The sequence below is a fragment of the Myxocyprinus asiaticus genome, chromosome 7 (genome assembly GCF_019703515.2).
Source record: "Myxocyprinus asiaticus isolate MX2 ecotype Aquarium Trade chromosome 7, UBuf_Myxa_2, whole genome shotgun sequence".
Classification (NCBI taxonomy): Eukaryota; Metazoa; Chordata; class Actinopteri; order Cypriniformes; family Catostomidae; genus Myxocyprinus; species Myxocyprinus asiaticus.
The window spans coordinates 4880908-4904847 of record NC_059350.1 but is presented as its reverse complement, the minus strand read 5'-3'; the positions used below and the strand labels follow the sequence as shown (position 1 = coordinate 4904847).

The window sequence follows — 23940 nt, the reverse complement described above, 5'->3', positions numbered from 1 at the left end:
CCCACCCAAAGTCTCTATAACATTCTGGTTGGTAAATAGCTTGGGTCTTTATGGGGTCTGTATAGCTTTTAACATTTTTAGAATGAAAAAAATTAATTAAAAAAATCATTATTTAATTTATGTAGGCTATGGATAGTTTCCCAAATGAAGACGTCCCAAAATGCCCCCAAATTATAGCTTAGATACACACATACAATATCGACATTCATGTGCTTGGGCGATCTGAGCGATTGTATTTTGTCGCTGCCGCGCTCGTCTCCGCATTTCTCCAGTTTACACCTCCTCAATTGTCCGCTGACTAATCTCACCGCGCGCCGATCAGTTGACACTTATCTGTACATTACAGTGTTCATACATATCACATAATAAATTACATTAGCTAATTAAAAACACTTTCAAACTGTACATACAAACGGCTAAGCATTTAGAGTAGCATAACTTAAGTGGCGCGACCTCAAGATGACGTTCTGTGTTTGGACAAAGTCTTTCTAGCGAGTCAGTCCACTGTCGGCCATCTTTTGAGCGCTCCCGGGAGGCTATTTCCAGTCATGCCAGTGCAGCTCCTATCTACTTGAATGGAGAAAAACCAAAATCTCAAAAAAGGTTGGTTCAGATTACGATCAAAGAACATATCTCAAATCAGCAATAAAATCGGACAATACAGGTATCATAAAGTGTGATTTTGTACCTCATATTACGTAAAAAACCGCAATTTTCCCGGCTTGTGTAGCTAATGCGCATGCGCAATCTAGAGTTGATTGACCGGCGTCGTCTGTTTCTAAAAGGTGATTGACTCTTTTAACTGTAAGGCGGGACTTCCTTTCTACATCCGTTGACCGTTGGGCGCTCAGAGCTTCTTGGTTGAGCGTTCCAGTTTCTCCCATTCATTTTAATAGAAGTAGCCCGTCTCTGCTAAATTATCTCTGGTTTGGATAATTTTTTAATGCACTGAGAATACAGCAGTACTGAACCCGCTTAAATTACTCTCAGATTGTCATGTGTTGGAAACATTTGTTTATAAAATGAAGTAATTGTACAGAAAGCATCTCTCCAAATCTATTTTAGCTGTCTAGCCTACTTGTTGTTGTTGCTATTATTATTATTATTTTATTTGATCCTCAGTAGTAGGTTAGCCTTCATGTTTTGGTTAAAAATATCGGGTGTAGGCCCGACAAAGAAACAGGTCATTTTTTCACTTTTTTTTTTTATTTTTTTTATTTTTTATTTTTTTTTTTTTTTTGCCATTTTCCTTGGCAAACCACCATCTATTCTGTTTAATTTAATTACAACTTGGTGTTGCAGACCTGTCATCTGCATTTCTCTCAGTTTAGGTCAGAGATTTATAGGCCTGCAGACTTTCAGAGACATCTCTTGTTTTAAAATGTGTCAAATTATGTTTTAATTATTTAGCCTTGTAAATGGAAAGTATAATCATTAAATGTGGCTTTATTTTAAGTCCACTGATTACCCAACTGATGGTTATTTTAACATTGTTTAGTCTAATGGTAACATAGGGATTTTCTGTAAGAACACGTAGAAATTTAAAAATATTACTACAAATATTTTCTTTTTTAACACCTCCCAAAAAATCTGATTTCAAACCAATCTTGTGATATAAAGTGAAAGTTTTAGATTAAATTCTGCATTGCTAAAAAAAATAAACCTATTACTTTTTATTTTGCATACTGCTGTCGATATACGCTACATGAATGTAAATATGACATGCATGTTTATTATATAAATGCACAAATCGAAAATTCTCTGTTTCTTTATTTTATTTTATTTTTGTTAGTATTTTCGATTTCGTTCCTTCCATTCCTGTTCGTTCAAACCCTTTAAAACTACTTATGCTACATTTAGTAAATCATGAATTTGAGAACAAAAAAGGCAAGTTCATAAAACTATATATATATATATATATATATATATTGAACGATTCTTCTCGAACTGTGATCTGCAGCTTTTCCCTCATTGTCTCGCGCTTAGAATGATGGAGCTCGCGCTTCCCGCCAATGCAATTTATATAAATAAATAAAAAACCGTTAACGGTTCACAGGACTGTGGTCGTAGACCTTATTTAAGAAAATCTTATAATTATTTATTTTTTAGATATTAAAAAAGAAAATGGAAATAATAATAATAATAATAATAATAATAATAGTAATAATAATAATAATAAATAAGCTACATTAAATCTTAAAAGGGCAGAAAAAAAGAAGAAAAAAAAGGTAGCTTATGGTATAATTTTACAACCATTTCGTTTTGTCCTTATTCTCTTCAAACCTCGTCCAAAAATTATATTCCTCTAAGTGTTTGTTTAAAACATTTTTAAAAGTGCATATTTTTGAGCCATATTTCAGCCTATTGGTCAATGAGGAGAGCCAAAACTAGAGAGTTAGAGAGTTCTTAAAGGTTGTTGCCTTTGGCTACACCAAAAATAAAACCTTTTAAAATGACAGATAATTAGGTTACCAAAAGACCCCTAAGATGCACTGTAAACCCGAATAAGTGAGCAGAACTCAAAAAATTGAAGGTAATCAGTTCCATCAAATTATTTAAATTAATAAATTACAAGTTTAAGTATGCAGAACTGTCAGATTTTGTACTACACATGCGTGTTGATTTTTCTCATCTTGAAATACTAAGTAAGCTAACTCATGCATTTTATTGGCACTTAACTTTAAATTTAACTCTTTGGCTGAACTTAAAATCACCATGTAGGTTCAAGTTAAATATGTCAAGTAGAGGGAACCTAGCTAGCTAGTGAACGTTAGCATCTTGAATGCATGCTACTTGAATTAACAATGCTTATATTAGCATAATAGTTCAACAAGTATATCAATATACTGTAGCATGATCTAACATTGTACCGGTCCTCAAGCTAATCTCAAGCTCCACTATTCACCGTAACGGTAACCCCCCAATAAAGGTGTAAGTTTCGTGAACTCAAAAGAAAGAGAAAGTTCTAAATACTCATCAAGGTTCATTTATTTGAACTCATTTGTACGATTAAATTTTGTATTAATTATTTTGAGCATTAGTGTTTACATTGTGTTAGACATACAAAAAGATTAAAAACAAAACAGAAAACGCACACATCAAACATTTGGACTGGTTTAGATATTTTGTAGAAATGGGATTTAAACAAAATGAAAAATTAAGCATTTAACTTACCTTTGTGGGCTACTATACTGCACGTGTGGTGCAATATAAACTAACAGACAGTTTTAGCAAAGACTCTGGAAATGAAGCGTGTGTGTGAGAGTGTGTTGCCGAGTTTTCTTTTCACAGCCTCAGCCTTGTTTTCTCTTTCTCTGGAAGAAGTAGGCCCCGCTATACAGACAAAAAACACACAAGCAGCATGCAACAGAGCGAGACAGCTTTCGTGAAAATCTCGCTTTTTTCTCAAACTGTCATCTTCCTCTTGCCCTCTCTTTCCTTTTTTCTTGCGTAAAACAAAAGTCACTGTTAAGAGAGGAGAGTGTCATACAAAGATAAGATAGGTGGTGGTATAAAAGAGTCTGAATGACATACACAGTCTTTGGCTCACAAGGCAAAACAGTCATGCAGCAATGAACAAATCCTGCTGGCTGCGGGTAAACGTGAGCAAACTCCGTTTTAAATGCTGTTTTTGGCTTGCATTTAATCTCATGACTGTAACACAAAGTTCTTCCTGCATGGGATAAAATCTGCTTCATCCATTTTCCGTTTTCTACGATTGTTCAACCAATTTTTTTCAAGCAAGAAAAAGGAACTTGAGGCCTTGTTCCCCCTTTCAATATCTCAGTTCATTAAAATGCAGACACTTGCAAACTCTTTGTTTGGAGATATGAACATTTTTTCATGGAAATAAGCAGGCACGAAATCTGTGCAGTCTGGCGAATCAAATCAGATGCGTACTATAACAACATCCAGAATGATTTCGATTTTGCCTACAAAATGTAGGCAAAATAAAATACCAAGACATCAGGCAGATGGATAACACCTTTTAAAATGACCGATAATACCGAAGAAAACACAGTGGACCGAACTGAATTGAGTTGCCTTTAAAGAGCTGTATGAATTTGATAATTCAAGAACTTTCTTTTAATTTGGACTCCAGTTAGTAATGGTCATGCCAATGGAACATTCACAAACAAAATAACACAACAATCTGATGCCCCGTTTTGTTGTTGTTTGTTAGGAAACGCTGGTTTTAGGTGCTTCACAACTGCAAAATTGTCTTGAAACTTGCATTGGGAATGAGTCTTCATCACCCGGTAGTCTCGGGCAGGCCTGCTAATCACCCTAAGGTGCCGTGTCACCCTATGAGTGTGGCATATGTTGCGAAAGCTCATTGCGGGAATGAAGCCAGATGAAATCTCTTGATGTGACTCTGCTCAAGCTAGCGATTGCCCTGGCTCTGTTCATGGATCATAACAGATCATTGAGAACAGGGATTGTGTTGGACCTTTCAATTCCTTTAAAATGTCATTTGGAAACTGACATGAACTTTACAGATAACTCTGAATAACAGTGTTATTAATTGTTTGGTGTCAGATTTAATCATTGAATGTTTCATGTCCCATGCAGAGCTCAACAATAAAGATGGCCCGATGGGTCAGTGTGAGAGTTTCTGGCCAGTTGGCATGACTGTCACTGAACTTGTATTGTCTCACGTTCGTCAATGATCTACATGTGTTTTGCAAATTTTAGATTTGGTTTTCTGTGACTTTGTTGTTGCAAATTCTGCTTATTTAAATATTCCCCCAAGGTGAAGTTATCTAGCTGTTGTTGAAATGGCAAAATGACTTGTGATAGCATTGGAGGCACCAGTTAGAATAAGTTGAAAATTATAATGAATCACAGTGTGCCTTTGTTTTCCAGAAAATGCCTGTTTATTAGTTCAGGTACATTATAGCTGTTTAATATTAATTACCACAAAAATGTATTTTGACTCGTCCTTCCTTTTCTGGGTTCCAGTGAGGCACTTACAAGTGAATGGGGGCCAATTTTTGAATGTTAAAATACTCCCTTTTCAAAATTATAGCCACAAGACGTGAACAATATGTGTGTAAACATGATTTAATGTGATAAAATCACTTACTAACCTTTTCTGTGTAAAGTTACAGCCAATTTGACAAAATCATTGCCATGACGATATAATGTCAACAAACCCTTAACCCCTTAAATGACTGTCAAAATGGTGATTTAAACAACTTTACAGCTCAAATAGTACACAAGTTTTAACAGAAGAATTAATGTAAGTGCTTTTATCAAATTATAAGCTCCACATTTCTGTATTTAAACCCTCAAAAAATTGGCCCCATTCACTTCCATTGTAAGTGCCTCACTGCAACCTCGATATTTGCTTCTTTTTTTAAAGAAAAGGAGGGACGAGTCAATTTTATTTTTTTATTTTTTTTTTGTGGTAATCCACATTAGGCCACAAATGCTTGTATTGAACCTGGAATATTCCTTTTAATGGTTTAATGTTACCATGTTGAGGTATCAGTCATTCTCTAACCCTCAGTGATCCAAGTATTGACATTGATTATTTTCTTCTTTTTCCCTGAAAGTGTTTTTTAGGAAGCCACGATAATAAAAAAATAAATACAATTGTTTTGGGGTGATTTTTGTGTGGCTTCAGCAAGCTGTGACATTCAAAATGCACTTTGTTCCCCTCCAAAACGCTTGTTGTACTACAGTTATAGAGTGTCAGCTACAGTTATGTGTGGGTATTAATTTATTGCTTTAAACAAACATAACAATTCTGCTACGCTGTGTCTCTAAGGGCTAAGAAAGACACATTTAATTAATTTCTGACGTTGACGCTCAAATAAGACAGAATGTTGTTCTTGCCGTGGAATATATCTGTCTCTCGCTCTTTGTTTGTGTGCTGAATCTAAAGGCAGCTGCTGGTTTGTAGCGTCTGCTGGGAGTTCTGGCCCGCGTGTTCACACAACACTCAATGGAGGGAGGGGATGGGGCAAACGGGGACACCGCATGTGCGCTTGCTTGATGGAGATGATGGCAAGTCCATTGGTGAAAATGGTAAAATCGTGTGTGCATCTGAGTTTGAGGGGAAAATGGAGGTAAATTGGGGTGGGAATGGAATATGAGCGGCGCTACTGATTGGTACATGTAAAATTAATGTGCTCTGGACTTTGCAGTTGCACAAGATAGGAAGTTGTTAATTTGGCAAAGTAAGGAGCCAACCCGTTGACCGAACCCTAAACTACACTACCCCCAACCCCCTACCCCCTTCTACTCTCGCGCTGTCTCTTTCCACCACCCTATTTCCCTACCAGCCTCCCTCCCATTCAGCCCTTCAAGCGTGCGTATTGGCTGAGCGATCGGGCACCCGTTGCCAAATAGGTGGGCTCAGCTTCGCGCTGGCACACTCTGAGGCAATGGATAGGAAAAGAGCGTGGAGAGGAAGAGAGAGATAGAGTTGGAGAGAAAAAGGGGAAAAAAGAAGCTTCTTTTTGGTTTGCCAGCGGTTGTACGCGCTCTTCCAACATTGATTCGGTCCTCTCTTTTTTTTTCGCTCTCCATTCGCTCCTCTCTACCCCCCTCTCTCTCTTTCTCTCTGTCTATCTCTCGCTCTCGAGTCGAATGCAGAGCACGCATATCTGAACAAACACCACTTAGGGCTTTGCCAAACATTTTTTCTCTTTGTTGCGGTATTTGTGCATTTATTTGTGTACATTTATTTTTCTCTAACAGTGAGTACCATACATTTTAATTACGAGCCATTTTACTTCTGGCTTTCGTGTTGTCACATGTTATTTTCTGACAAAATCCCAATTTTTTCCGAAACTTTCTTCTCCCATTGTCCTCTCTCTGCTTTGTGTATTAAATATTTCTCTCTTGCTTATGCTTTTCCTGAATTATAATTTTTTTAAATTATTATAATTTATTCTTTTAGTCAATTGGACATTTTTACAGCATTTTACCTTTTTAAAATCTGTCATTTTCATTTCTTTCCTATTGTATTTTTTATTTTTTTAATTGTAAAGTAATAATCAGGACATGTAGTGTCAAGCTGAGTACAGAGAGGACATTTGACTTTTTGTTTTTGACTCCGTTTCGACTGGCAGGGTTTATGATGAAAGTACAAAATGGTAACTACCAAATGTGTTTTTTTTTTTTTTTTTTGCTGTTGTGTATTTTGCTGCATGTGTTGTGCATTTGTCTGTGGCATGCTGTTTCTGTGTCTGCTGCGATGTAGTTTGGATCAGGACGCGCAGTAGCAGGGGTTGATTGTGCGGTTTGGCACAAGCAACAGTGAGCAACTGTTACGGACTCTTTACGTCTGTCCTTTAAAAACATCTTTGTCTGTTTTGAAGTGTAGTTTGATTAGTCTCTTAAAATGACTACTAACGTCAGTTTTAGTAAAGAGAATCATAGAGCAAAAAACAGAGGATACGGTGCAGCACTTTAAAAAAATTAAAATAAATGATTGTATGTCCATAGTTTAATATATAGATTGTGAGAAAATTAAATTTTTCTAAACTGACATTGCAATATGCGTTATTTCTATTTAATGCTTATGAAAGTGTTTTTTGTTTGTGTGAGTGTATTTGTGATGTGCACACACACACACACACACACACACACACACACACACACACACACACACACACACACACTCACTCGCATATCATGCACCTTCCGTTGCAGAGCATTGCCAAGCCAGGCACACTCTCAGTTCACTCATGCTTCGCAATTCTAACATCTTCTCCCCTTCCCTCCTCTCCTCTCCTCTGTTCCCTATCTCTCCACCTCACCAGGATGAATTCCATCCCTTCATCGAGGCCCTACTCCCGCACGTGCGGGCTTTCTCCTACACCTGGTTTAACCTGCAGGCCCGCAAGCGCAAATACTTCAAAAAGCACGAGAAGCGTATGTCCAAGGACGAGGAGCGCGCCGTCAAAGACGAACTCCTGGGCGAGAAGCCCGAGATCAAACAGAAGTGGGCGTCACGGCTGCTGGCCAAACTGCGCAAGGACATCCGGCCGGAGTTCCGTGAAGACTTCGTGCTCACCATCACGGGAAAGAAACCACCTTGCTGCGTCCTGTCTAACCCCGACCAGAAGGGCAAGATCCGCCGCATCGACTGCCTGCGGCAAGCTGACAAGGTCTGGCGTTTGGACCTGGTGATGGTGATTCTGTTCAAGGGAAGTCCTCTGGAGAGCACGGACGGAGAGAGACTGGTTAAGTCGCCGCAGTGCTCGAACCATACCCTGTGCGTGCAGCCGCACCACATCGGAGTGTCCGTCAAAGAGCTGGACCTGTACCTGGCCTACTTCATCCATATGCCAGGTAAGTGGGATACACTCAGTCCCGCTCTCTCTTTTCTTCACACACACTCAAGAGCTCACTGACAGGGTTTCTTTCAGAGGGTCAGAATTTAGAGTAAGATGACACCCCCATAATCACGATCACATCCAGCACACATCTAGCTTTGAGCATCGGTGTTCTGTGGCCAACGCCAAATTACACTGGAACAGGGCACCCATGGTCATGGAAATCCTGGACATGTCAGGTTAATTTAAAATTGTGATTTCCTGGCCTGGGAAAGTCAATGAAATGTAATCAAATGTGAAAAGTCAATAGCGAATGTAAATTTCTCTGGTTATGGGGGTCCAAAAAGCCAAATCCTCCTTTGAACCCTGTTTTTGGACTACAAGCTGATCAGCTCGATATGTTATCAATAGTTGCACTATTAACAAACATAAACTTACAATGAACAATTTTATTTTTATTAACTAGCATTAACAAATATGAATAAATGCTGTAAAAATATATATTGTTCATTATTAGTTCATGATAGTTAATGCATTAACTTAATGTTAACGAATGGAACCTTTTTGTAAAGTGTTACCAGTTAAACAAATCAATAATTGAGATTAATATTACTTAACTGCCACAGTAAACTAATCGTGAAAAGTGTCAATTACAACATTCCATTTATGTATGTCCGCCCTCGTTGCATTAAAAATGTGTATTTGTGGCGTGTTTTTTTTTTTTTTCTTGCTGTGGTTGGACATTGTAGCCAATCTCAGACATGTCTGTTACTCACTTTATTTAAGTTTTAAATAATAGTTTTGTTTTTCGTGCTGCTAAAAGGGCCAATGTGATCATTTAGGCAATGTCTGATGTATAAAACAGCAATAGAGTAATTAAAGAACACAGTTCTCATCTTGTTTTGGATGTGTAGCCATAAACAGAATGGCATGAATATGCACCGCAAAAATGAAGAATTTTTATGTAAAGTCTATTAATTCAAATGAATTGCAATTAAAATATCAAGGGAAAAAATCGACAATTATAATTTTTGTAATAATCGTGCCACCCTAGTTTAAATAAATTAATTCCAAAAAGATTAGTGTCTGGTATAAAATTGGAAATCCTCCCCAGCAATTTCTATAAAATGAATGTAAGAGTACTTACTACTCATTATTTAAGAAGGCAGTACTCATGAATGACTGAAGTTCATTCATTGGTCAATCCCTATTAAAATCACAGATCGTTTTTTTTGTCTTTTATCATTTGTCATTTTTAAACAAATTAATATAATCATTTAAATCAGGTCTGCACAATGAATCGAATAAATAGTTGAGATTACAATTACAGCTACCACAGTTAACTAATCTTGAATGAATGACTGAAATGGTCATGGAAATTCATTTATTGGTCAAAAAGTGTGGGAAACCCATTTGAAATGTGAAGAGCTCAGGATCCAATATTTCTACCATTGTTCTTAGTGTTTCATGAATCTGCTTATGTCTTTTCATCATTTTGGACGTGTGCTCGTTTCTTCACTTTCTTTTATTGCATTAATGTGAGAGTGTTTAGAATAAATAGTATGTTTGGTATAAGAGTGTATTCAGTAAGAGAATAATGGAGTGGTTGGCTTGTTCCATCTTTCAGTGTTTTCCTGTTTTCTCATTGGCAGTGTGTTTTAGAGCCGTATCGTGTCTATGTTTGTGTGCGTGTATTCAGGGATAAGTTACTCGCACGGTCTCATCCTGCCAAACACTTTTTTCTGACACAGCTAACACTCTCTCTGACACACACACATCATGTAGTAGACAAGGTCTGACTGGCCAAACACACTGAGGGCAGCAGCTCCATAATACTGTGTTTAGATATCTGTTACACTGTTTATTCAATATTACCAAATAGCTGGATCAAGGAATATTGAATTTATTCTTTTTATTAATTTCTTTCTTTCTGCTGTTACCAACTTAAAAACCGGATGAATTTAAAACCACCATTGCAGAGCTAAACAGTTTCCTGGCTGCTCTGATCCAACTGGTACAAAGTCTTTCAACTCTCGGTCAGTGTACACATTGGTGCAGTCTGTGCCCAGCAGGGTTGGCCATCGTGCTGCCCATTCAGAATATGTGCTGCTGTGCTGCGGTCTTATCTTATCAGGCTAATTCCAGTGTCCACTGCTGCTTTTATCAGGCTCCAAATAGCCTCGGCAGGGGCTGGCACCCTGCAGGGCAGCTGCGCAGAATCCGGGGGCCCATGGCATCATGTGCCAGAGCTCAGGGGGCCTTTCTCAACCCCAGATGCACAGTCCCCATGCACTGCACTGGTTAGGGGCATTCTGTGAATTTTTTACTTTGTATTTAAATTGTGTTCTTGATATGAAATATGCATCACAAACTAAGACCAGAATTATCCTTATTCAAACCATTTGTTTTTTGCGTGTGCCAAAAATAACTCTGCATTCTGTGTCTTGAATACGATGTGTTTATTTTGTCCTTGTGGTTGTAAAGTCACAGTAAAAACTCTTTATTTATCATTAAACGTGGCCTTCACTTCATTGTCATGCTCTCAAAGGCAGTATTCCTCAACCTCTTTTGTGTGTATAAGGAAGCAAGATTAAAGAAAAAAGACGGGCAGCTACGGGAGTTGCTACAGTAATTGCTCTAGTTGGCACAATTGCAATGCCTTTGGTGCAGGAAGGTGTGTGTGTATGAGCTCGGGGCAAATTCTCAACTCATTTTCAACTCACTTTTTCACCATTTCAAAACAAAGAGATCTGGCCGTTTACTTTAAAAAGTCACTTCAAGTTAGTTTCATTGGGGGCCAAGCACAGAAGGTGCTATCTGTTAGTGTTCTTATTATCATTATTCTGACTGGGAGTCTATGGCAGTCTATAGATCCTTATGGATGAAAGTTGTAAAATTTGGCACACTGGTAGGAGAGAGTCTGTACATTCCTTGTGGCAAATTTGGAGCCTCTAGCTCAAACTCTCTAGCGCCACCAACTGTTCAGATTTGCACTCATGTTTATGCTTATAACATTTAAACTATGGCCTAGAAACAAAATTATTTTTTCGTCTGATACCTTGGATCATGACGGTTCTAATGGTTACCATGGTTACATGTTCAGCCCAGCTAGATGCCGTTTTGAATTTTCCGGAAACCTACTTTTTCTAACTTCTCCTAGGTCGTTTGTCCGATTCGAAATTTGCCATATACCATCTACTGACACTCTAGGCAAAAATTATTTAAAGCTTTTTGATAGACCCAACCGTTCCCATTTAATGCTTCAACAAATTCAACACTGAGATCGCCAAAGTGGTCATGAAGCTATATCTTGGCAACGCTTTAGCGTATTGCATATGTCATAGCCAGCATGTCCTGAGAGTACTTGAGCAGTGTCGGCACAGTGCCACCAAGTGGTACTTATAACTTCTGAATAGTTTTGCCTGACATGATGAGACTAATCTCTTTAGATTCCTTGGGGCATAAAGTGTCGAATGATATCCAATTTTCATATCTTGGCCATGTTGGATGTCAGTCATCATAAATTTTTTCCGTTAAATGCTGAATTATACAAATGCATTGCCGTATCGTTACGAAACTTGGTATGCATCATCGGCACCATACTCTGAGTGCTACTACAAAGTTTGGGGCCTGCGCCACCTTGTGGACAAAAGATCAAATTAAATGTTTAAAAATAACTATAAGGTTTGATTAATTTGGCCTATCCTCCTGTGACTGCTAACTTTACATTCCTTAGGTCATGCCGAGTAAGATCATACCCAATTTGCCATGGTCGGCCATACTTCCTGTCCGCCATTGTGAATGTAATTAAAAACTTACTTTTTCGAACTCCTCTTAGGCCGTGCTTCCAATTCGAATGAAATTTGCCTTGTATCATCTAGGGACACTCACAACAAAAATCAGTATCAAAAGCTTTTGGATAGACAAAATGGTTCTTGAATAGCGCACCAACAAATTAGATGGCAAGACGCCAAAAAGGATCTGAGGCTGTATCTCAGCAAAGCTTTGGCGTAATGACATGAAACTTTGTATGTGTAATTTTCACCACAACCTGACCGCACCATATAAATTTGGTGACAGTGCCACATATTGGTCAAAACTTATAATGAATTGTATTGAAAAATAAGCAATACTAATGTATTTTTTTACTTATCACTTTTCTTTAAATCATAATCAGTGATGTCCAGTTACACTTCCTTACATGATGTTGGTCTGCTTGGCCCCGTAATTGCTGCTTGTAGCTATATTTTTTATGAATTCCTCTTGTTTCTGCAGTGATTAATTATTATATTGGACAGTTTTTCCCCCCAAAGCAACTTACATTAACTTGCTACCAGGATGGTCACCATGAAACAACCCACTTTGTTTTGCTCATTGGTAACAGGGGAACATGGCAGCTAAAAAGTTGTCCTAATGGAGAGAAACGGTGTGAGTTTGGGGTAAATAGAATGTTAATTTTATATCCAGGGTCATGTCATGTTTGCACTGTTAGAGCTTTCACCGCTGCTAATATATCATAATTATGAGGACATATTTTTTAACTTTTTCCTGCTTAAACGCTCCACACAGGAAATTTGATATTTAACTGTTGAAGTGGTGTGAAAAATGTGCTTTCTGCTATATTATGCATTGAACAGGACTCTTTTAAGCCATGCCACAAAGTATGAAATGCCTGTTAAATACATCGATCAGCCACAACATTAAAACCACCTGCCTAATATTGTGTAGGTCCCCCTCGTGCTGTTATCTGAGTTACCGTAGACTTTGTCAGTTCAAACCAGTCTGGCCATTTTCTGTTGGCCTCTTTCATCAACAAGGCGTTTCCTTCCACAGAACTGCTGCTCACTGGATGTTTTTTGTTTTTGGTGACATTCTGAGTAAACTCTAGAGACTGTTGTGTGTGAAAATCCCAGGAGATCAGCAGCTACAGAAATACTCAAACCAGCCCGTCTGGCACCAACAATCATCCATGCGATTATCTAATCAGCCAATTGTGTGGCAGCAGTGCATAAAATCACGCATATACGGGTCAGGAGCTTCAGTTAATGTTCACATCAACCATCAGAATGGGGAAAAAATTTGATCTCAGTGATTTGGACTGTGGCATGATTGTTGGTGCCAGATGGGCTGGTTTGAGTATTTCTGTAACTGCTGATCTCCTGGGATTTTCACACACAACAGTCTCTAGAATTTACTCAGAATGGTGCCAAAAACAAAAAACATCCAGTGAGCGACAGTTCTGCGGACGGAAACGCCTTGTTGATGAGAGAGGTCAACAGAGAATGGCCAGACTGGTTTGAACTGACAAAGTCTATGGTAACTCAGATAACCACTCTGTACAATTGTGATGAGAAGAATATCATCTCTGAATGCTATTCTGAGATGCGGGTTGGCGCTGTTTTGGCGGCACGAGGGGGACCTACACAATATTAGGCAGGTGGTTTTAATGCTGTGGCTGATCGGTGTATAGGTGGTAAAAATCTTCATGAAAGAATTTCAGCATTTTTAATTTTTTTATATATTTTATAAAAACACACAATAGAGTATAAAGTAGTGATTTCTCTTGCTTTGCTTGCTGCATTGTTGGAGTGTTTTGTTTGGATATGAAATGTTTACTGTTAAATAGATTATTTCAGCAGTCATCATTCACTCCGAGCCAGTGTATATAACGTGTCTCTCTATCTCTCCTCACTCTTTCTGCTTCCAAGTGCCTCCTCTCTTGTTTTTTGTCTCCATCAATCTCTCCTCCATGCTACCTCCAAAAGTCTGACAGAGTGTTGAAATGGAAGGAAAATCCACCTCCGTGAGTCACATGGCACTGGTTGCTCTGCAACTTTAAAAACTTTAAGAGACAGATTTTTTAATTTTAGAGAATCACCCCACATAATTTTTCCATCATCTGACAATTCTTCTTTATTTAGGAGAGCGTTCAGCTCAGACTCACCTGGGGTTCTGTGTTTATGGCTTCAATATGCCATTGCTGCACTTATTTTAATTGAAGCTTTTGGCATTTTATTTGACTCTTTTTGTGATCATTAAGCCTTTGATTTATTCCAATGTGTTTTGTCAAAGTAAGTAAGGTTCAGTATCATTTGTAGATCTGCGTGTTACTCTGTGTTTAAAACCGAAGTGTCAGGTTTTTACTTTCTCAGCACTCAACTGACCGCAGGCTTTTATGGGCATTTTAAAAGCACAAAGGAAGGATTGTAAAAGTGAAATGTGTTAACACAAACAAACCAATATCAGCTGTGCTACAGGAGCACCTGCGTTCAAGTATGTGTGAGAGAGAGGAAACAAATCAAGGTTTTTTTAATCACAGAGTACTAAACATGAAAAATAAAGTGAGAATAGACGACGAGAGGCGAAGGCTTTTTCTTCTCAGGTCTGTCTTTAGTCATTTGTATTACTGCCAAGCCTGAAATCTGTCTGTCTTCAATTGGACTGGGGGATATTTTAAATATTCGCCATATATTCACAATGAGAGAGAATAAGGAATACTAAAGAGGTGTGGGCACAAAAAAGGATGAGGTACAGGGGGTGGCATGAGGTCCCGAGTCACTAAAGACCCCAAGGTATGCGTTTAAGGGTTAAATATGATAAATAGTAGACAAGTCAAGTAATTTTTCATTTGTATAGCGCTTTTCACAATACGTGTGCAATAATACAATAATCGGTTCAAAGCAACTTTACAGAAAAATGTAATTTAATGTATGTTCTCAATGAGCAGTTTCATTTAAAAAACGTTATTGAAAATCATGCCTTAAAAATGATTAAAATTGGCTTACAAATAGTACACACAGTACCTTCATGCTCTCTCGTTTCAAATTCCTGGCACGCTTTATACTTTTCTGCTCCTGATGGACGGGTAGCTTCGCTTCAAAAACCATAGCCATGTCTACTTCTCTGTTATGTATCATTACTTTAAAAATCTTTTACAGCATGGGGGCCCCCCTGGTGTGTCGGAGGCCCTACGCAACTTGCGTAGTTTGTTTATAGGGAGGACCGGCACTGGCTTGGAGAGGAAGAGAAAAAGTAATGTGGCCCACTCACAACGACTCTGGTTACGACTCAAAGAACACAATGCTCAGTAACACCACTGGCCTACTCATTACACACACACACAAACACACACACACACACACACGTAAAAACATCGAAAGAGCCACTCACACCGAAAGCTGAGCCATAACTCCAACATATACGAGAAGTTGTTGAGCATTAGTGCTGTTAGATTGAATTCTCATGGAGCTCATTTGATAAAACCTCTTTAGAAAGAGGAGAAAGGGATCATCAAGATAGCCAAGGGGCGAGAGTGAAGGAGACAGAGAAAGAACAAGGGAACGGGGGCAGCCTCGTCTGCCATTTTTTGGCACCCTGTATGGTGAGCTCTATGTAGAAGGTGCCAGAACGTCATCGCTGCCAACATCTCTCCCTCTGATCCTTTCTTTCTCTCTGTCTCCCTCTCCTTTCACCCATTCTCTGTGGCTCTCTCGGGGGGTTCAACCCCAGCGTCGCCCCCATCGTCTTGATATGTCCTCTTATTTTCAGCTCAACAGTTACGTCAATTTATAAAAATTTTTGACACAGTAATTATTTTTTGTGCATATTTCCTTGTGCATGTGTGCAGGGAGGGGTTGTTTGTTTGCTTGTTTTGTTCTTAATTGACTTTCGGGACATCAAATGTAGTTTGTCTGGCTTTATTTAGTGCTGACATTTTTCATCTGATTCATTAATAAGAATGGGAATGATGAGGAATTTGATAGCCTTGGGATCTATGCCTTTTTCATGCATCGATAATCTGAAGATTTTCTCGATGATTATCGATATACAGTATATTGGGGGTTTTTCAGATATAATTAGGGCTGCTCGTTGCACAATAGTCTTTGTCTTTTCAAACATATTTCTCAACACAACTTTGGTAAAGTGTGAGCGGCAGGGTTAATCAAAGGGGGTCGCGCACCGAATGTGTCTGATGGATGACATCTAAAATTCGAAATAATGATTTTCACATCAGCTCATCCTGTGTGTGTGAAACCTGTGCCTTTCCAATCCGTGACCGGCTTCAGTAAATGTTATATCACCCCCTTGTGGTCTCCCAACGCTATTACAAAACTTTCCAAATAATCTGAAGCCGTTTCCTAAAGAATTCACAAAAATAAAAGGCTCACAAGAGTCATTTGTTTGTGAATCGAACTACCCTGATCGCATTTTATATTTATTAAATTCTTTTGCCATGGTACTGTTGATACAGTAACGCCACAGCAATGCAGGAAATGCTGTATGTCAGAGCTTTTTAGTAGAATGTTTCATCCAAGAGCTGTTAACCGAAACAAACATGATTGATGAAAATAATTACATTTTTATTTATTCTTTGTTTATTTAACTGGTTCTGAATTAGAACAGGTTCTCAATTCCCAACTCGACTTCACAGAAATATTTACGAATAATCGGAGACATTTCCAAAAGGTCCGTTTCTGTTGGACCCTCGCTGATCATGACGCCACGCTTTTTGTCTTCCTGCAGATGCATGAAGGGGCACAAATCTCTCGGCTCGTCTTCCTCATTGAAAGGCCGAGCCATCATAAATAAGTTAATCTTGGTGTTATTTACAGCATGTGAAAGAGAGAAGGTGTTTTTTTTTTTTTTGTCTGGACTTGAGCTCCTAGTCAGGGAAAACGCACAGCAGAACACAGCGAATCAATTCTGGCATGCTCTTGTGTGTAAGTGAATAGGCCTGGAAAGCAGTTTGGACACAGATCTAGGATGCCCGGGAAAGAACGCAGAGAACAAGGGTTGAAACCGGAGAGAAAACGGCAGGGAACGGGGGATGGGGTACCATGGGAAAGAAAAGCTGCATGTGTATGTGTGTTTTTTTTATAATAAGAGTGTGATAAATAGGGCTTTAAATGAGAGTGTGTAAAGCTTCATGGCTCTCAGCTCCAGAAAGCCCCATTCATCAGGCAAGAGCATCTTCCCGCTCTTAATACAATGAAAGACGAACCCCCCCCATTTGGAGCAGAGGAGAGTCTGTCGTTTGTTTACAGAGATAACAGGATAAACAAGAGAAAAGAGGGAGTGCAAAAAATAAAGTGTGTGTGCGTGTTTGCACCAAGATTGAGGGCCCCTGTATGTCACCGGATGAACTGATGGTGGGAGTGCACATGGTTAGTATGTTAATAGGCAAATATAAAGTGTTTGTGTTTGCATTAGATCACTACGAGCCTTATAGATGTGCATCAGCATACAGAAGATGTTTTGTGTGTGCACATGCTGTGTATTGAGTTTTTTTAGCTCTGTGTGTTCACAGAAGAATTAGTGTGTATTTGCATAAGTTCATGTGCAGGCATACATTTGAGAGTGCTTATGTGTTTGCTGAAATCTATTTGAATGTGTGTGTGTGCGTGAGAGTGTATTTAGGACGTTGGCACCTGTTGGTCTCAGTGGTGATCAGATTTGGGGTTTTCATGGTAGATGGGGGTGTGTTGAGGGTACTGATGATGCTGAGGCCAGACAGTAGCTCTTGTATGTGTGTGTGTGTTAGAGGTCACAGGTTAGTTTCTTTAGAATAAGCATTCATTAGATAGCTTGGAGTTTTGACTTTCTGTCATTGTGTCACACCTTGTGAAATTATTATTATGACTATTTTACCTCTTAAAGGTAAATTCCTCCATTTACTTCAGCGCACTTTAACCCAGGAATGTTCCGGGTTAAATACAATTTAAAAGAAAAGTTAAACCAAAAATGATAATTCTCTCATCACTTATGCCATCTTAAACTCTGCTCGAATTACTTTCTTTCATCTGCGGTACACAAATTAAGATATTTTCAAGGATATTTATGATGTGTTTACCTCCATACAATGCAAGTCAATGGGGTCTAAAACTTTCAAGCTCCAAAAAGGACATAAAGGCAGCATAAAGGTAATCCATATGACTCGAGTGGTTTAATCCATGTCTTCTGAAGCGATATGATTGGTTTTGGGTGAGAACCAAAATGTAACCCCTTCACTAAAAACCTTGACATGCGGTTGCACACTGTAAATTTAATTAGTTGACTGTTAGTTAGATTTAGTTAGATTTTTCAAAGCAATCGGATCTTTTTCTATGTAAACATATTTACATGGCTCAGGTAATCTGAATAATGTTTCTTATGTAACGTTAACTAGTTGCAAGTAAACTAAACACATCTGTGCTTAAAGTATCGTTGTTTTTATTTAATCATTTAAATTAGGTTATAGCACGTCTTATACAGTATAAAAGAAATTATGACTGGAATCTCAGTTAGCCATGTGACACATTGGATACTTCTTCATTCACATAAATCTGCACTTTTGTAAAGTACAATTGAGTGAAGAAGAATGGCTTGTGTTGGCTAGTGGCTAGTGTGTTTTCTTGCATTTAGTTGCAAACTGGTTTGTGATTGGTCTTCTCTTTCTTCTATCTATTTAGCTATCTGCAACTGCATTATATGTTGATTCTCGTGCACAGTGCTTACATAGTCACATGACAAAAGCAAAGCAGCTCTGTTATGGCATTTTATTTCTGCAGAAACAAAGACTAAAAACTAAAGCCATGTCCTAACCCATTTTCATTTGAAAACTTTGTTTTCAGTCTCCTGATGTCTGTTTTTTCAAAGTATGCAGTTATGGAAAGAAACGCTCTGTTTTCTGTAAAGTAATACGCCATTCCAGTGTGGATGAGAGAGAGGCGTACACACAGCATAATCAAGTGCGTTTTCTTTTTTCTTTTCTTTTTTTTGTTGGACTTTTCTCCCCTTTTCTTCCTCAATTTAGAATGCCCAATTCCCAATGCGCTCTAAGTCTTCGTGGTGGCGTAGTGATTCGCCTCAATCCGGGTGGTGGAGGACGAATCTCAGTTGCCTCTGCGTCTGAGACGTCAATCTACGCATCTTATCACGTTTGTTGAGAGCATTACCGCGGAGTTGTAGCGCGTGTGGAGGATCACGCTATTCTCCACGGCATCCACACACAACTCACCACGCACCCCACCGAGAGCGAACCACATTACAGTGACCACGAGGAGGTTAACCCAACGTGACTCTACCCACCCTAGCAACCAGGCAAATTGGTTGCTTAGGAAGCCTGTCTGGAGTCACTCAGCATGCCCTAATTGAGTGCATTTTCAAACAAAAACGTACAAGTGTGGACGTCACCTAAGCTTACCTGAAACTTCATTTCCTGCCTCACAAGCACTGGTATTTCTTGTGAAAATGCACATCTAGTTTTATATTTATTTATTTTGTTAAGTTAGATATAAATTGCTGATTTCCACCATGAAGGCTGTAATGGAGAGTATTCTAACAAAATACTGTGGCAATATGACAGCAATCTCACACAAACACATACTCCGCCTCCACAGCCCATTGCCAATAGTGTGATTGGCTCTGATTTAGACTGGTGCCATGGCAACCAAATATCCCAACATACCTTGATTGGGCACCATTCAAGGTCCTTTAAGGGCAACAGCAGTACATATGGAATCAGTGGCCAGGTGTTGCAATAGAGATCCTTTCTCACAGATGGTTTTATAAGGTAGTATCATAAGTACCACATCAGAAGGAGAGAAGGAGAGAGATGTACCTTTATAAACATAGAGAGTAAGGATTTCAGCATCGCACATACAGTATTTATGTAACCTGGCTAGTTGCCCAGAGTTGCCTCCTACACGTGAGAGAGAAAGAGAGTGAGTGTCCGTAATAAACGACTTTACAGTACTCTATTTTGAACCGCACCATTCGTCTCGCATGAATATTCAGCCGCATGCATATGATTTGCAACATTTCTGTCACATTAAATACCCTGCGGCCATGAACCAAATATCCATCTGTAGGCCACGTTTGGTCTCGGAGCCAAACTAACACCACCTTGTATATTCACACGAGTGCTCTGGATTTCATCAGAGCTCAGAAACATTTAACTGGCAATTTTTTATTTCACTTTTGCAATAATTCTCCTTTTGCAACCAATTTCGCAGGGACTGGAATATTTACTCAAAACATATAAACAGACACGTTGTGCAAACAAAGATAGTGATTTTACATGGCACAGTTCAAGGATTTGGTTTGGTTCTTGTGTAACTGCAAACAAATTTGAATATCTGCTTGTTTCGCTGTAAGCCAAATATTCACATTGGCCCAGACCCTCTCAAATAATTCATTAAATTATACAAACCTTCATTGGTCTGCAGCTTATATTTTTTACTTAACACTTCCATTTATGCATTTGACAGCCTCTTTTATCCAAAGCAACTTACAGTGCATTAAGCTATACACCGATGAGCCAAAACATTATGACCACTCACAGGTGAAGCGAATAACGTTGATCATCTCCTATCAACGCCACATGTCAAGGTCTGGGCAGATTAGATGGTAAGTGAACAATCAGTTGTCATAGTCAACGAGTAAAGACCTGAGTGACTTTGACAAGGGCCAAATTGTTATGGCCAGATGACTGGGCCAGAGCATCTCTGACAGTGGTAGTGAGTACCTACTGACAGTGGTCCGAGGAGGGACAAACCAGCAACAGGGTGTTGGGCAGCCAAGGCTCATCGATGCATGAGGGCAACGAAGGCTATCCCATCTGGTATGAACCGACAGATTGTCTACTATGGCACGAGTCACAGAAAATTGTGTCCAGCAGTGAAAGCGCCTACAATGGGCATGTGAGCAACTGGACCTTGGAGCAGTGGAAGAAAGTCGCCTGGTCCAATGTGTCCCATTTTCTTTTACATCACGTGGACAGCCGTGTACATGTGTGCCGTTTACCTGGGGAAATAATGGCACCAGGGTGCACTGTGGGAAGACGACAAGCCGGTGGAGGGAGTGTGATGCTCTGGCCAGTGTTCTGCTGGGAAACCCTGGGTCGGGCCATTCATGTGGCTGTCAATTTGACACGTGCCACCTACCTAAACATTGTTGCAGACCAGGTACACCCCTTCATGGCAATGGTATTCCCTGATGGCAGTGGCCTCTTTCAGCAGGATAATGCGCCCTGTCACACTGCACACATTGTTTGGGAATGGTTTGAGGAACATGATGAAGAGTTCAAGGTGTTGCCCTGACCCTCAAATTCCACAGATCTCAATCCGATTGAGCATCTGTGGGATGTGCTGGACCAATATGTCTGATCCACAGCATCTTCACCTTGAAACTTACAGGACTTGAAGGATCTGTTGCTAATGTCTTTGTGCCAGATACCACAGGACACCTTGAGGAGCCTTGTAGAGTCCATGCCTCGGAAGGTCGGCGCTGTTTTGCGGCACACAGAGGATCAAGAGCATATTAGGCAGGTGGTTATAATGTTTTGGCTCATCAGTGTACATTTTATCAGGTGCATTCCCTGGGAATCAAAGCCACGTTGGCGATGTAACAAAGTTGAGCAGAGTTCAACTGTATGTTAACGTGCAATGGCGCAATGAGATAACTACTAATGAGAGTGCAGACAGTCTGAAATGGTTGTATACTGTGCTAAAGTAGGAACGACTTCTATGAAACCAACAGTATAGGCAACCTGAGAGTACCAAACTCTAATCAGAAGCTGAAAGCATTATAAATAAATGAGCAAATATTTCATTAACGAACATGCAAGGGGATGTGTCTAAGTTCTGTGGAATTCTCTTGTGCAGGCCTATTAACATTCTTGTATGTGAATGTGAATCAATGTGTCACTCTTGAGAAGTAGAAACGGTATGCAGTACAGTCAAATTATGTGATGCTCAAGTGGACCGAGAGGCCCATTGCAATGGGCACAGACACACCTGTATCTCTTCCACTTTTTATATGCCATCAGACAGACAGTATACAGTATGTCACCTGGGTTGCTCACCTGTAACACATGGGGACAAACATGTCCCCAAAAGTGAGCTAAATCTAGCAAAACCTCCCTCTGGGGACAACCAAGGACATCCTCAATTGGAAAAACAATTTATAAACAAAGAAAATAATGTGTTTTTTGAAATTATTATTATGAAAATGCAAAAAGGTGGGGTTAGGGTTTGGGTTGTGGTTGTAAGTAAACGTGTGTGTGTGTGTGTGAGTTTGGGTGGTTTACGAGGACATTTTTTTTAGGTTACAAACTGGTAATTACATGGGTATTATGCTATAAATGTGGTTTATGAGGACATTTCTAGTGTCCCCATAATTTAAATATCTTAAAAACATACTAAACAATGTTTTTTTTTTGAAAATGTAAAAATGCAGAAAGATTTTTATGAGGGTTAGGTTTAGGGGTATGGTTAGGTTTAGGGGATAGAATCTATAGTTCATACAGTATAAAAATCATTATGTCTATGGAGAGTCCTCATAAGGATAGCCGCACCAACGCGCGGGTGCGTGCGTGTGTGTGTGTGTGTGTGTGTGTGTGTGCGTGTGTGCGTGTGCATGTGTGTCTTTGTCTTTGAGTGGATCCCTTGATTAAATGTGAAAATGTTTAAATACACTGACACTGACATGCAGATACAAAAGAATGACAGATCATGTGCTCACATGCTCTGCATGTGTTGAATTTTTATGTGTGTGTTTGAGTCTATGTGATTCAGAATAACTACCTTTTTTATCTTCAGCCTTCTTAATCTCTCTCTCTCACTTTCCCATTAAAGTTTTTTTCTTCTCTTTGACACATATTCAGACGTTTGACATACTCTATTACACAGGTGTGTGTGCTGGGTTTGATGTGTATGCAGAGCTTATTGCTCTGTGAGTAGACCTAGGTCATTTAAGGTTAGCATAGTTTACAAGGTGGGTGTGACTTTATTTAGCAAGCTAATAGTGAACTTGTTTAAAGTTAATATACCAAAATACAATATACAAAGTACAGTTAACAGACAATAACAGACATCCTTGTGAAATGCTTAGAAACATACTTTGAGAGTTCTACAACATTTGTCTGAAAGTTCTAGTGCACTACTCTGTAAATTGTAGAACATTTCTCTGAGAGTTATGTATATTTTTACTGTGGGAGTTCTAGAACATTAGTCTGAAAATTTGAATGTATTACTCTGCAAGTTGTAGAACATTACTCTGAGAGTTCTACAACATACTTTGAAAGTTCTAGAATGTTACTCTAAGAGTTAAAGAGCATTACTCCGATAGTTCTGCAATTTTACTCTGAGAGTTCTAGCACATTGCTCTGAGAGTTCTAGAACATTACTTTGAGAGTTCTACAATATTACTCTGAGAGTTCTTCAATAATACTCTGCATGTTCTAGATTGTTACTTTGAGAGTCCTACAATATTAATCTGAGAATTCTAAAACATTACTCTGAGAGTTCTATTGTGTTACACTAAGAGTTCTAGAACATTATACTGAAAGTTCTACAATTTTACTCTGAGAGTTCCAGAATGTTACACTATGAGTGCTAGAACATTATTCTGAGAGTTCTACAATATAACCCTAAGAGATCTTGAACCTTACTCTTATTCTTTAGCATTACTGTGAGAGTTCTGGAACATTACTCTGAGGGTTCTACAATATTACTCAGAGAGTTCTAGAACATTACACCACGAGTTCTAGAACATTATTCTGAGAGTTCTTCAATATTACTCTGAGAGATCTAGAACGTTGCACTACGAGTTATAGCACATTATTCTGAGAGTTCTAGACATCACAGAACATTACTCAGAGTTCTAGAGC

General features: G+C 39.0%; 1 protein-coding gene across 9 annotated transcripts in view; it reads left to right on the top strand.

Annotated features, from left to right (window-relative positions):
- The window catches only part of LOC127443780 (nuclear factor 1 X-type-like), a 140544-nt gene that overhangs the window by 45882 nt on the left and 70722 nt on the right, over positions 1 to 23940 (top strand). For all 9 annotated transcript variants that reach the window (XM_051702669.1, XM_051702672.1, XM_051702671.1 and 6 more), the window contains one exon: positions 7776 to 8307. In XM_051702669.1, coding sequence (XP_051558629.1) covers positions 7776 to 8307 — 532 coding nt within the window. The remainder of the gene's footprint in view (positions 1 to 7775; positions 8308 to 23940) is intronic.